This window comes from Ranitomeya variabilis, chromosome 4 (assembly GCF_051348905.1).
Source record: "Ranitomeya variabilis isolate aRanVar5 chromosome 4, aRanVar5.hap1, whole genome shotgun sequence".
Lineage (NCBI taxonomy): Eukaryota > Metazoa > Chordata > Amphibia > Anura > Dendrobatidae > Ranitomeya > Ranitomeya variabilis.
The window spans coordinates 189,557,068-189,572,527 of NC_135235.1; the positions used below are offsets into that span (position 1 = coordinate 189,557,068).

Genomic DNA, 15,460 nt, shown 5'->3' on the forward strand with positions numbered 1-15,460 from the left:
TCCACTCGTCCAACGTATCTATCCGAGTTCCTGATTTGGAAATATAAAATCCCATAGAATCCTACATTGCCGGCATTGATAAATACAGTTTCTATTATGTTATTTACTATTTTCCCAGCCGGCATGAGACTGTTAGTTGTTTCTTTGTTCTTAAACTATCAGCGTGGGAGAGGTCAATGACCAAATCGGAAGGATGAGCCCACAGTCAACATGGCCTTTAGCATAGATTTTGTTTTTTTCGTACTAGTAACTGGTTAATCAGTAACATTTCTAATTTATAAAGAAGGTGCAGACTAGAAAAGTAGGAACCAGTGAAGAGCGACAACATTTGGATACTGACAATGTTAAAAATGGCTTGGAAAATATATTTCCTAGTGGTCTTCATCCCGATCGCCGTCCATTGTGACTTTGGAGATGAAGGTATAGTATTCTTGGCTGCTCATTAATACCGGTATTTGCTGATTTCTGCTTATGGGTCATTATTTCATCTTCTGTAGTAGATTTGTACTTTGTTTTGGTATCTGGTAAATATTATAGATCTCAGTTATTCCATCCCAAAGTTATAGGCTTGCAAGTTTACCTCTCTAAATATCCGTCATAAAATTGACTTGTGACTATAAATGCTAGATTATGACAACATTGAGATTTAATAAACAGAGGTGAAAGTAATATTTAAATTAAAATGTTCCATGTCCCAATTCTATGCACTTTGTCAGATGCCTTAAAAATCCTCCTATCCATCAAAGATTGTGAAAAGTAGGATAATATCCTTTCCAGGCACTATAATGGCGGCCATTAATAGGTGTCAATTGTGGACATCTTGGGGCATTACTAGAACTCCTATTTCTGATCCAAATCCATTGCTCCCATCATGCAGCTATAAAGCAGAATTATAAGATGAGATGAATGCATATTCGTAGGAGCTCCCATATTGGCAGCTAAAAGCAGAAACAGATTTATAATAATTTATAATAACAAAAGCATCACTATTCACATAGTCTCTCCCCCAATGACCCAATGATGGCCCTCCTGCAGTGCCCCCTAACCATAGCTGTCAAGATGCTGTATATGTATATGTGTGTGTGTATATATATTACTGCGGAAGAAGATTAGAAATTTCAGATAAAAGATATTAATATATATTGTCTAGGTCCTAATGGTATACTAGTTTCCCATCTTTATCCTTATTCTAAAATATTTATTACTTTGCACATGAGCACACTGATTAATGACACTTTATTATAGTTAAATATAACAAATTTATTGACTAAGAAAACTATGCATAAATCACAACAAAACAGTAGAATATTAGCACATGTCAAATACAGTATATAAGAATCAATATCAAGTCTATATACTAAATTATACACAATCGCAATACATTTCAGTCATTGACTATAATGTGTCCTTTCCACCTTGTTCTGATGGAATGTGCTTGTGTATTTTCACATGTGGAAAGATGTAATTTGTCATCATTGTATTCAGGCATCAAAACTTCTTGACAGTTTCACCACTGCCCTGGGGTGCAAAGAAGCCTATCTAGCTGTGGACACAGCAAACATAAACCTCATACTCTGGAAAAATGTCCATATGAATATATATATACAGTGAAGAGCAAAATGTAACAAGAACAAGAAACTATCAACATTTTATAGACAATCATCTTGGCTATCTCATACATAAATGTGACTTGCAACTATTTAGCATATGATTAGTTATGCAGATTTTTGTCATGCTACTGATTTGCTGCTGGTGGTGGAAAAATATTTTTCTTCCTGAATACTACAAAATACAACCTGTTCTCACATTCCCTCCTAGCTAAATGTATGACTAGGTTGTTTCCCAAATGAAAGGTCATTGGTTCTAATCAAGGAACAGCCATGAAGACAATTTCCCAAGAAAAGAGAAACAGCATCATGCCGCTTATCGATAGTGGTCTCTTGGCCAAAAAAAATGCTAAACTGCATCATGTGAGTGCCATGACAGTTGGAAGAATACAAAAATCAAGTCTATCGATTCATTCAGAAGCCAAAACGTGGACATCCAGGCAAGATATCGGTGTCAACACATTGGCTCATCCCAAGGTCTATCAGTTCTGGAGTGACAAACACGGCAGTGGAGGTGGCTCGTATGCTTCTTAATAGTGAGATCACAGACATCGATACAAGCATGGTGCGACGCACATCACACAAGTCTGGAGTGGTGACCTGAAAAAAGGTGAAGAAGCCTCAACTTCTAAATTGTCATAAAAAGCGTTGGTTCGAGTTTGCAAACAAGTACTAAAAGTGGACAGTAGAAGATTGTATGCAGATGATATGGATGAAAGTCGGTTGACTTGGCTCTGATAGGTGCAAATGAGTATGGAAAAAACAAGGGGAAAAAGGGCTAATGGATTGAGAAATTGAAGAAAATGTCAAGTTCGCTTGAGAAAATTATGTGGGACTGTTTTACAGCCAAATGCATTGGATACTTGACCAAGGTCAATGGTGGTCTCAATGCTGGGTTATATGTGAGTATCCTGCAAGATGAGTTACTTCGTACACTCAAGTACTATGGATAAGAAAAGGACGATATAGTGTTCCAATGGGACAACAAGAAGCATACATCGAGGTTGTCAAAAAAATGGTTCAATGACAATGAAGTAGAAGTCCCCAGAAGTCCCCAGATCTCAACCCAATCAAAACTTATGGGTAGAATTGAAGAAAAAACTGTACATACCCAAGTGAGTCGACTGCTATACACCGACTTTCGGAAAGTGTAGAAGAGACCTGAGATCAAATTTCAGCCAACACATGTTTGAATCTGACAGAGAGCATGCCCAGAAGGATTCAGGCAGTGTTGAAATCCAAACGCGGATTTACAAATTACTAACAGAATAATACAAATGTAAAGGTAGATCTTTAGCAACAAAACATAACAATGCAGTGACATGAGAAGAATTATATATAATTAATCATATGCTAAATAGTTTCAAGTCAAATTTATGTATGAGATATCCAAGATGATTGTCTATAAAATGATGATAGTCTCAAGGTCAAAGCAGTAGTGGATGGTGAGATATGGAGACTGAAAGTCAAAAGTTCAAACCATTGTTACCCTTTTGCTCTTTACTGTATATATATAGTGACAGGGTCATTGGCATGGAACAGGAGGGGAGATATGTGTCACAAAGATTGCTTTCTGCTGTGATCTAGAAACACATAAGTTTCTCTTACGCCTGCTAGGTGCTGAAGGACTTAATTAGCCATATTATGGGATGGGTGTGTAGGTTTGTAGGTAAGCGACGGGTGGGATGCCTACTTACCATATCTCCACCTCAAGGATGTGGCTGGGATGTTAAATGTACAGCCACTGTTTTTTTTTCTTGATGTTGTGGTTTGGAGAGGAGAGACTCCAGACGTGGCTCCAGGTGGAGCTGAAGACACATGGTGGTCTGAGCAGGCCATGTTTACTTTGCTGAACCCTGCTATGGTTTATGCTGTTCCATAATGAACCAACAGATGATTTACCACAAGAAGTGTTCCTGTTTCTACCTTTGGAACCATTGAAACTATGGAAACCCTCACAATATATATATATATATATATATATATATATATATATATATATATATATATATATATACAAATAAACACCTCATACCTGCATCATCTGACCACTCTTCCACTTGGGGCAAATGTAGGCATGTCACTGGAAATCCCTAAGGTGTGGTTGACGTGCAAAAACTACTTACAGGTGGGGTGAAAAGTTGAAAGCAAGGACATGAGGGTAATTACCTATATACATGTAGCAAATATCAATGTATATACATTTCAAATCTATATTGAGATATCCACAAATACATATAAACATTGCAGATTTCTACACTTCCATTTACATATACACACACGGATATTTTGCTATTATTACACTAGACCTGGACTTGATTGTGCCAGTCCTCTGTTTGCTCCTATTTGCAACATTCAGTTAATTTGAGTTTAGATCTGACTATTGACTTTTGAAGTAAAACTGTCTTAGTAAGATAATCAAGTGTTTTTTGTTGTATAACTGAGTTTCTTGGTTAAAGAAATGAAGAAAAGTAAACATCAAGACAATTTCTGACTACATCTATTAGGAAACAGCTATTGCACCAAAAGAGTGAGCAGTTTGCTCACTCTTCAGCCTGTCGTATGAATGTTCATTTCCAGATTATCGGTCCATTTACAATGAGCCTAACAAATGGCCTGTGTCCAGGTCAAAATTAGCCAGTTTTTGCTCTTTTTTTTATTCCCACTGCTACCCTGAATATTTATTTTTTTGTTTTTGTGTAAGTCTGCTATGAGGTTAAGTCACTTCTCTTGGACAAGCCGTGAGGCAGGGAAGTCAGAGTCTGCGGCAAGGGAGAGTATGTCATAAAAAGAGGGGAGATACAAAGGTGTAGTCAGGTCATTGTCTGGGGTCAGAATTCCAAGGTCAAAGTGCATCAAGGCAAAGGGGTAATACAAACAGATAGTCAAAATGCAAATCCAATATCCGACAACAAAGGTCAGAATATCAGAGGACAGAGTACACAGCATAGAGCAAACATACCACTGAGTTGAAAGCTAAGGCAGGCAATTGTCTGTTATGACCCCAATGGCAGAGGGTCTCAGGAATAAAAACCAAGTCTGCAAACACAAAAAACCAGCTCATAGGGCAGTGGTAACTGGGCTGACCATATATCTAATCCTAGCACCACAAATAGAAGTAGCCGGGGAACGTGCCTACGTTGGTTCTAGACGTCTAGCGCCAGCCGGAGAACTAACTAACCCTAGAAGGGAAAAGAAAGACCTTTCTTGCCTCCAGAGAAATGACCCCAAAAGTTGGATACAAGCCCCCAACAAATAATAACGGTGAGGTAAGAGGAAAAGACAAACATAAGAATGAGCTAGGTATTTAGCAAAGAGAGGCCCACTAGCTAATAGCAGAATATAGTAAGATGACTTATATGGTCAGCAAAAACCCTATTAAAATATCCACGCTGGATATTCAAGAACCCCCGAACCGACTAACGGCCGGTGGGAGAACACCAGCCCCCTAGAGCTTCCAGCAAGGTCAGAAATCACATTTAGTACAAGCTGGACAAAAATAGGAGCAAAGCAAATAACTCAAAAAACAAAGAAGCAGGACTTAGCTTAATTTTGCAAGAGCCAGGACCAGTAGACAGGAGCAACAGAAGGATCTGAATACAACGATGCCAGGCACTGGACTAAGGATCCAGGAAGTTTATATAGCGACACCCCTGGACTAATGGCCCAGGTGAGTGCCAAACTGAAGAAAGAAAATCCCAGAGTCATATCACTAGTGACCACAAGAGGGAGCCAAAAAGTTTAATTCACAACAGTACCCCCCCCTTAAGGAGGGGTCACCGAACCCTCACCAAGACCACCAGGGCGATCAGGATGAGCAGCGTGAAAGGCACGAACTAAATCGGTCGCATGCACATCAGAGGCAACCACCCAGGAATTATCCTCCTGACCATAGCCCTTCCACTTGACCAGATACTGAAGCCTCCGCCTGGAGAGACGAGAATCCAAGATCTTCTCCACCACGTACTCCAACTCGCCCTCAACCAACACCGGAGCAGGAGGCTCAACAGAAGGAACCACAGGTACAACGTACCGCCGCAACAAAGACCTATGGAACACGTTGTGAATGGCAAACGACACCGGAAGATCCAAGCGAAAGGACACAGGATTAAGGATTTCCAATATCCTGTAAGGACCGATGAAGCGAGGCTTAAATTTAGGAGAGGAGACCTTCATAGGAACAAATCGAGAAGACAGCCACACCAAATCCCCAACACGAAGTCGGGGACCCACACCGCGGCGGCGGTTGGCAAAACGCTGAGCCTTCTCCTGTGACAACTTTAAGTTGTCCACCACATGATTCCAGATCTGCCGCAACCTATCCACCACAGAATCTACCCCAGGACAGTCAGAAGGCTCCACATGTCCCGAGGAAAAACGAGGATGGAAACCAGAGTTGCAGAAAAATGGCGAAACCAATGTAGCGGAACTAGCCCGATTATTAAGGGCAAATTCAGCCAACGGCAAGAAGGTCACCCAATCATCCTGATCCGCAGAAACAAAACACCTCAAATAAGCCTCCAGTGTCTGATTAGTTCGCTCCGTTTGTCCATTAGCCTGAGGATGAAAGGCAGACGAAAACGACAGATCAATGCCCATCCTAGCACAAAAAGATCGCCAGAACCTGGAAACAAACTGGGATCCTCTGTCAGACACAATATTCTCAGGAATGCCATGTAAACGAACCACATTCTGAAAGAACACAGGAACCAGATCGGAAGAGGAAGGCAGCTTAGGCAAGGGTACCAAATGGACCATCTTAGAAAAGCGATCACATACCACCCAGATGACAGACATGCCCTGAGACACCAGGAGATCTGAAATGAAATCCATGGAAATGTGCGTCCAAGGCCTCTTCGGGACAGGCAAGGGCAAGAGCAACCCGCTGGCACAAGAACAGCAAGGCTTAGCTCGAGCACAAGTCCCACAGGACTGCACAAACGACCGCACATCCCGTGACAAGGAAGGCCACCAAAAGGACCTAGCCACCAGATCTCTGGTGCCAAAAATTCCCGGATGCCCTGCCAACACCGAGGAATGAACCTCGGAAATGTCTCTGCTGGTCCACTTATCAGGAACAAACAGTCTGTCAGGTGGACAAGAGTCAGGTCTACCTGCCTGAAATCTCTGCAACACACGTCGCAAATCCGGAGAAATGGCTGACAAGATAACTCCCTCTTTAAGAATACCAACTGGTTCTGCGACTCCCGGAGAGTCAGGCACAAAGCTCCTTGAAAGAGCATCAGCCTTCACATTCTTTGAACCTGGTAAATACGAGACCACAAAGTCAAAACGGGAGAAAAATAATGACCAGCGGGCCTGTCTAGGATTCAGGCGTTTAGCAGACTCGAGATACATCAAATTTTTGTGATCAGTCAAGACCACCACACGATGCTTAGCACCCTCGAGCCAATGACGCCACTCCTCAAATGCCCACTTCATGGCCAACAACTCCCGATTGCCAACATCATAATTCCGCTCAGCAGGCGAAAACTTCCTAGAGAAAAAGGCACAAGGTCTCATCACAGAGCAACCAGGGCCTCTCTGCGACAAAACGGCCCCTGCCCCAATCTCAGAAGCATCCACTTCAACCTGAAAGGGAAGTGAGACATCAGGCTGGCACAAAACAGGCGCCGAAGTAAACCGGCGCTTCAACTCCTGGAAAGCCTCCACGGCTGCAGGAGCCCAGTTAGCAACATCAGAACCTTTCTTGGTCATATCCGTCAAAGGTTTAACAATGCTAGAAAAATTAGCAATAAAGCGACGGTAGAAGTTAGCAAAACCCAAGAACTTCTGAAGACTCTTAACTGACGTGGGTTGAGTCCAATCATGAATAGCTCGGACCTTGACTGGGTCCATCTCCACCGCAGAAGGGGAAAAAATAAACCCCAAAAAGGGAACCTTCTGTACTCCAAAGAGACACTTTGAGCCCTTAACAAACAAAGCGTTCTCACGCAAAACCTGAAACACCATCCTGACCTGCTCTACATGCGAGTCCCAGTCATCAGAAAAAACCAGAATATCATCCAGATAAACGATCATAAATTTATCCAGATACTTCCGGAAAATATCATGCATAAAGGACTGAAACACTGAAGGAGCATTAGAGAGCCCAAAAGGCATCACCAAATACTCAAAATGACCTTCGGGCGTATTAAACGCGGTTTTCCATTCATCTCCTCGCTTAATGCGCACAAGGTTGTACGCACCACGAAGATCTATCTTGGTAAACCACTTGGCACCTTTAATTCGGGCAAACAAGTCTGACAACAGAGGCAAAGGATACTGAAATTTAACAGTGATTTTATTCAAAAGCCGATAGTCAATACAAGGTCTCAAAGATCCGTCCTTCTTGGCCACAAAAAAGAATCCCGCACCAAGAGGGGAAGAGGATGGACGAATATGCCCCTTCTCCAGAGATTCCTTGATATACGAACGCATTGCGGTATGCTCAGGTACAGACAGATTAAATAGTCTTCCCTTAGGAAATTTGCTACCTGGAATCAAATCTATGGCACAGTCACAGTCCCTATGAGGAGGAAGAGCACTGGACCTGGACTCGCTAAACACGTCCTGATAATCAGACAAATACTCCGGAACTTCCGAAGGAGTAGAGGAAGCAATAGACACCGGTGGGGAGTCACCATGAATACCCTGACAGCCCCAACTTGACACAGACATTGCCTTCCAATCCAAGACTGGATTATGAGTCTGTAACCATGGCAAACCCAAAACGACCAAATCATGCATTTTATGCAGAACAAGAAAACGAATCACCTCCCGATGTTCAGGAGTCATGCACATGGTTACCTGTGTCCAAAACTGCGGTTTATTTTCCGCCAATGGCGTAGCATCAATACCCCTCAGAGGGATAGGATTTACCAACGGCTCAAGAACAAAACCACAGCGCTTGGCAAATGACAGATCCATAAGACTCAGGGCAGCACCTGAATCCACAAACGCCATAACAGGGTAAGAGGACAATGAGCAAATTAAAGTCACAGACAAAATAAATTTAGGTTGCAAATTACCAATGGCGACAGGACTAACAACCCTTGTTAGGCGTTTAGAGCATGCTGATATAACATGTGTAGAATCACCACAGTAAAAACACAACCCATTCTGACGTCTATGATTTTTCCGCTCATTTCTGGTCTGAATTCTATCACATTGTATCAAATCAGGTGCTTGTTTAGACAACACCACCAGAGGATTAGCGGTTTTGCGCTCCCGCAAACGCCGGTCAATTTGAATAGCCAGCGCCATGGAATCATTCAGACTTTTAGGAATGGAGAAACCCACCATCACATTCTTAATGGCTTCAGAAAGGCCATTTCTGAAATTTGCGGCCAGAGCACACTCATTCCACTGAGTCAGCACGGACCATTTCCGAAATTTTTGGCAATACACTTCAGCTTCATCCTGGCCCTGAGAAATAGCTAGCAAGGCTTTTTCTGCCTGAACCTCAAGATTGGGTTCCTCGTAAAGCAATCCGAGCGTCAGAAAAAACGCATCAATATTTGCCAATGCCGGATCTCCTGGCGCTAGCGAGAAAGCCCAATCCTGAAGGTCGCCCCGTAAAAAAGAGATAACAATTTAAACTTGCTGAGCTGAGTCTCCAGATGAACGGGGTCTCAGAGATAGAAACAATTTACAATTATTCCTAAAATTTCTAAACTTAAATCGATCTCCAGAAAACAGTTCAGGAATAGGTATTTTAGGTTCAGACATAGGACTACTGGTAACAAAATTTTGTATGCCTTGCACACGAGCAGCAAGCTGGTCCACACTTGTAATCAAGGTCTGGACATCCATGTCTGCAGCAAGCTCAAGCCACTCAGAGGTAAAGGGGAGGAAGAGAGGAAATAAAAAAAAAAAAAAAACTCAGAATTTCCTTTCTTATAATCCCACTTCTGCAATGCATTAAACATTCAATGTAGGCCTGGCATACTGTTATGACCCCAATGGCAGAGGGTCTCAGGAATAAACACCAAGTCTGCAAACACAAAAAACCAGCTCATAGGGCAGTGGTAACTGGGCTGACCATATATCTAATCCTAGCACCACAAATAGAAGTAGCCGGGGAACGTGCCTACGTTGGTTCTAGACGTCTAGCGCCAGCCGGAGAACTAACTAACCCTAGAAGGGAAAAGAAAGACCTTTCTTGCCTCCAGAGAAATGACCCCAAAAGTTGGATACAAGCCCCCAACAAATAATAACGGTGAGGTAAGAGGAAAAGACAAACATAAGAATGAGCTAGGTATTTAGCAAAGAGAGGCCCACTAGCTAATAGCAGAATATAGTAAGATGACTTATATGGTCAGCAAAAACCCTATTAAAATATCCACGCTGGATATTCAAGAACCCCCGAACCGACTAACAGCCGGTGGGAGAACACCAGCCCCCTAGAGCTTCCAGCAAGGTCAGAAATCACATTTAGTACAAGCTGGACAAAAATAGGAGCAAAGCAAATAACTCAAAAAACAAAGAAGCAGGACTTAGCTTAATTTTGCAAGAGCCAGGACCAGTAGACAGGAGCAACAGAAGGATCTGAATACAACGATGCCAGGCACTGGACTAAGGATCCAGGAAGTTTATATAGCGACACCCCTGGACTAATGGCCCAGGTGAGTGCCAAACTGAAGAAAGAAAATCCCAGAGTCATATCACTAGTGACCACAAGAGGGAGCCAAAAAGTTTAATTCACAACAGTACCCCCCCCTTAAGGAGGGGTCACCGAACCCTCACCAAGACCACCAGGGCGATCAGGATGAGCAGCGTGAAAGGCACGAACTAAATCGGTCGCATGCACATCAGAGGCAACCACCCAGGAATTATCCTCCTGACCATAGCCCTTCCACTTGACCAGATACTGAAGCCTCCGCCTGGAGAGACGAGAATCCAAGATCTTCTCCACCACGTACTCCAACTCGCCCTCAACCAACACCGGAGCAGGAGGCTCAACAGAAGGAACCACAGGTACAACGTACCGCCGCAACAAAGACCTATGGAACACGTTGTGAATGGCAAACGACACCGGAAGATCCAAGCGAAAGGACACAGGATTAAGGATTTCCAATATCCTGTAAGGACCGATGAAGCGAGGTTTAAATTTAGGAGAGGAGACCTGCATAGGAACAAATCGAGAAGACAGCCACACCAAATCCCCAACACGAAGTCGGGGACCCACACCGCGGCGGCGGTTGGCAAAACGCTGAGCCTTCTCCTGTGACAACTTTAAGTTGTCCACCACATGATTCCAGATCTGCCGCAACCTATCCACCACAGAATCTACCCCAGGACAGTCAGAAGGCTCCACATGTCCCGAGGAAAAACGAGGATGGAAACCAGAGTTGCAGAAAAATGGCGAAACCAATGTAGCGGAACTAGCCCGATTATTAAGGGCAAATTCAGCCAACGGCAAGAAGGTCACCCAATCATCCTGATCCGCAGAAACAAAACACCTCAAATAAGCCTCCAGTGTCTGATTAGTTCGCTCCGTTTGTCCATTAGCCTGAGGATGAAAGGCAGACGAAAACGACAGATCAATGCCCATCCTAGCACAAAAAGATCGCCAGAACCTGGAAACAAACTGGGATCCTCTGTCAGACACAATATTCTCAGGAATGCCGTGTAAACGAACCACATTCTGAAAGAACACAGGAACCAGATCGGAAGAGGAAGGCAGCTTAGGCAAGGGTACCAAATGGACCATCTTAGAAAAGCGATCACATACCACCCAGATGACAGACATGCCCTGAGACACCAGGAGATCTGAAATGAAATCCATGGAAATGTGCGTCCAAGGCCTCTTCGGGACAGGCAAGGGCAAGAGCAACCCGCTGGCACAAGAACAGCAAGGCTTAGCTCGAGCACAAGTCCCACAGGACTGCACAAACGACCGCACATCCCGTGACAAGGAAGGCCACCAAAAGGACCTAGCCACCAGATCTCTGGTGCCAAAAATTCCCGGATGCCCTGCCAACACCGAGGAATGAACCTCGGAAATGTCTCTGCTGGTCCACTTATCAGGAACAAACAGTCTGTCAGGTGGACAAGAGTCAGGTCTACCTGCCTGAAATCTCTGCAACACACGTCGCAAATCCGGAGAAATGGCTGACAAGATAACTCCCTCTTTAAGAATACCAACTGGTTCTGCGACTCCCGGAGAGTCAGGCACAAAGCTCCTTGAAAGAGCATCAGCCTTCACATTCTTTGAACCTGGTAAATACGAGACCACAAAGTCAAAACGGGAGAAAAATAATGACCAGCGGGCCTGTCTAGGATTCAGGCGTTTAGCAGACTCGAGATACATCAAATTTTTGTGATCAGTCAAGACCACCACACGATGCTTAGCACCCTCGAGCCAATGACGCCACTCCTCAAATGCCCACTTCATGGCCAACAACTCCCGATTGCCAACATCATAATTCCGCTCAGCAGGCGAAAACTTCCTAGAGAAAAAGGCACAAGGTCTCATCACAGAGCAACCAGGGCCTCTCTGCGACAAAACGGCCCCTGCCCCAATCTCAGAAGCATCCACTTCAACCTGAAAGGGAAGTGAGACATCAGGCTGGCACAAAACAGGCGCCGAAGTAAACCGGCGCTTCAACTCCTGGAAAGCCTCCACGGCTGCAGGAGCCCAGTTAGCAACATCAGAACCTTTCTTGGTCATATCCGTCAAAGGTTTAACAATGCTAGAAAAATTAGCAATAAAGCGACGGTAGAAGTTAGCAAAACCCAAGAACTTCTGAAGACTCTTAACTGACGTGGGTTGAGTCCAATCATGAATAGCTCGGACCTTGACTGGGTCCATCTCCACCGCAGAAGGGGAAAAAATAAACCCCAAAAAGGGAACCTTCTGTACTCCAAAGAGACACTTTGAGCCCTTAACAAACAAAGCGTTCTCACGCAAAACCTGAAACACCATCCTGACCTGCTCTACATGCGAGTCCCAGTCATCAGAAAAAACCAGAATATCATCCAGATAAACGATCATAAATTTATCCAGATACTTCCGGAAAATATCATGCATAAAGGACTGAAACACTGAAGGAGCATTAGAGAGCCCAAAAGGCATCACCAAATACTCAAAATGACCTTCGGGCGTATTAAACGCGGTTTTCCATTCATCTCCTCGCTTAATGCGCACAAGGTTGTACGCACCACGAAGATCTATCTTGGTAAACCACTTGGCACCTTTAATTCGGGCAAACAAGTCTGACAACAGAGGCAAAGGATACTGAAATTTAACAGTGATTTTATTCAAAAGCCGATAGTCAATACAAGGTCTCAAAGATCCGTCCTTCTTGGCCACAAAAAAGAATCCCGCACCAAGAGGGGAAGAGGATGGACGAATATGCCCCTTCTCCAGAGATTCCTTGATATACGAACGCATTGCGGTATGCTCAGGTACAGACAGATTAAATAGTCTTCCCTTAGGAAATTTGCTACCTGGAATCAAATCTATGGCACAGTCACAGTCCCTATGAGGAGGAAGAGCACTGGACCTGGACTCGCTAAACACGTCCTGATAATCAGACAAATACTCCGGAACTTCCGAAGGAGTAGAGGAAGCAATAGACACCGGTGGGGAGTCACCATGAATACCCTGACAGCCCCAACTTGACACAGACATTGCCTTCCAATCCAAGACTGGATTATGAGTCTGTAACCATGGCAAACCCAAAACGACCAAATCATGCATTTTATGCAGAACAAGAAAACGAATCACCTCCCGATGTTCAGGAGTCATGCACATGGTTACCTGTGTCCAAAACTGCGGTTTATTTTCCGCCAATGGCGTAGCATCAATACCCCTCAGAGGGATAGGATTTACCAACGGCTCAAGAACAAAACCACAGCGCTTGGCAAATGACAGATCCATAAGACTCAGGGCAGCACCTGAATCCACAAACGCCATAACAGGGTAAGAGGACAATGAGCAAATTAAAGTCACAGACAAAATAAATTTAGGTTGCAAATTACCAATGGCGACAGGACTAACAACCCTTGTTAGGCGTTTAGAGCATGCTGATATAACATGTGTAGAATCACCACAGTAAAAACACAACCCATTCTGACGTCTATGATTTTTCCGCTCATTTCTGGTCTGAATTCTATCACATTGTATCAAATCAGGTGCTTGTTTAGACAACACCACCAGAGGATTAGCGGTTTTGCGCTCCCGCAAACGCCGGTCAATTTGAATAGCCAGCGCCATGGAATCATTCAGACTTTTAGGAATGGAGAAACCCACCATCACATTCTTAATGGCTTCAGAAAGGCCATTTCTGAAATTTGCGGCCAGAGCACACTCATTCCACTGAGTCAGCACGGACCATTTCCGAAATTTTTGGCAATACACTTCAGCTTCATCCTGGCCCTGAGAAATAGCTAGCAAGGCTTTTTCTGCCTGAACCTCAAGATTGGGTTCCTCGTAAAGCAATCCGAGCGTCAGAAAAAACGCATCAATATTTGCCAATGCCGGATCTCCTGGCGCTAGCGAGAAAGCCCAATCCTGAAGGTCGCCCCGTAAAAAAGAGATAACAATTTAAACTTGCTGAGCTGAGTCTCCAGATGAACGGGGTCTCAGAGATAGAAACAATTTACAATTATTCCTAAAATTTCTAAACTTAAATCGATCTCCAGAAAACAGTTCAGGAATAGGTATTTTAGGTTCAGACATAGGACTACTGGTAACAAAATTTTGTATGCCTTGCACACGAGCAGCAAGCTGGTCCACACTTGTAATCAAGGTCTGGACATCCATGTCTGCAGCAAGCTCAAGCCACTCAGAGGTAAAGGGGAGGAAGAGAGGAAATAAAAAAAAAAAAAAAAACTCAGAATTTCCTTTCTTATAATCCCACTTCTGCAATGCATTAAACATTCAATGTAGGCCTGGCATACTGTTATGACCCCAATGGCAGAGGGTCTCAGGAATAAACACCAAGTCTGCAAACACAAAAAACCAGCTCATAGGGCAGTGGTAACTGGGCTGACCATATATCTAATCCTAGCACCACAAATAGAAGTAGCCGGGGAACGTGCCTACGTTGGTTCTAAACGTCTAGCGCCAGCCGGAGAACTAACTAACCCTAGAAGGGAAAAGAAAGACCTTTCTTGCCTCCAGAGAAATGACCCCAAAAGTTGGATACAAGCCCCCAACAAATAATAACGGTGAGGTAAGAGGAAAAGACAAACATAAGAATGAGCTAGGTATTTAGCAAAGAGAGGCCCACTAGCTAATAGCAGAATATAGTAAGATGACTTATATGGTCAGCAAAAACCCTATTAAAATATCCACGCTGGATATTCAAGAACCCCCGAACCGACTAACGGCCGGGGGGAGAACACCAGCCCCCTAGAGCTTCCAGCAAGGTCAGAAATCACATTTAGTACAAGCTGGACAAAAATAGGAGCAAAGCAAATAACTCAAAAAACAAAGAAGCAGGACTTAGCTTAATTTTGCAAGAGCCAGGACCAGTAGACAGGAGCAACAGAAGGATCTGAATACAACGATGCCAGGCACTGGACTAAGGATCCAGGAAGTTTATATAGCGACACCCCTGGACTAATGGCCCAGGTGAGTGCCAAACTGAAGAAAGAAAATCCCAGAGTCATATCACTAGTGACCACAAGAGGGAGCCAAAAAGTCTAATTCACAACAATTGTCCCAGCATAGCCAGACAGCTTAATGGCCAAGAATTTATCCTGAAAGGGCAGCAACTGGAGGATTTTGAGCAGGTCTGGCCTAATTGGGATGCAAGGAAATCCCATCCCCAAACTGACAGTCTAGTACATCCCTTCAATCTATAGGATTACCGAGTGGTCACTCACTACATCCCTAGGAC

General features: G+C 43.8%; 1 protein-coding gene across 2 annotated transcripts in view; it reads left to right on the forward strand.

Moving 5' to 3' along the window:
* Positions 1 to 15,460, forward strand: part of LOC143770159 (beta-2-glycoprotein 1-like) — a 129,534-nt gene that overhangs the window by 65,426 nt on the left and 48,648 nt on the right. The window contains exon 1 of one of the 2 annotated variants that reach the window (XM_077259490.1): positions 289 to 420. The exons of the other annotated variant lie outside the window; for it this stretch is intronic. Within the exon in view, the coding sequence (XP_077115605.1) occupies positions 342 to 420 (79 nt within the window). The 5' untranslated portion in view covers positions 289 to 341. Of the gene's footprint in view, positions 1 to 288; positions 421 to 15,460 lie in introns of those variants that run through there. 2 annotated transcript variants of the gene reach the window in all.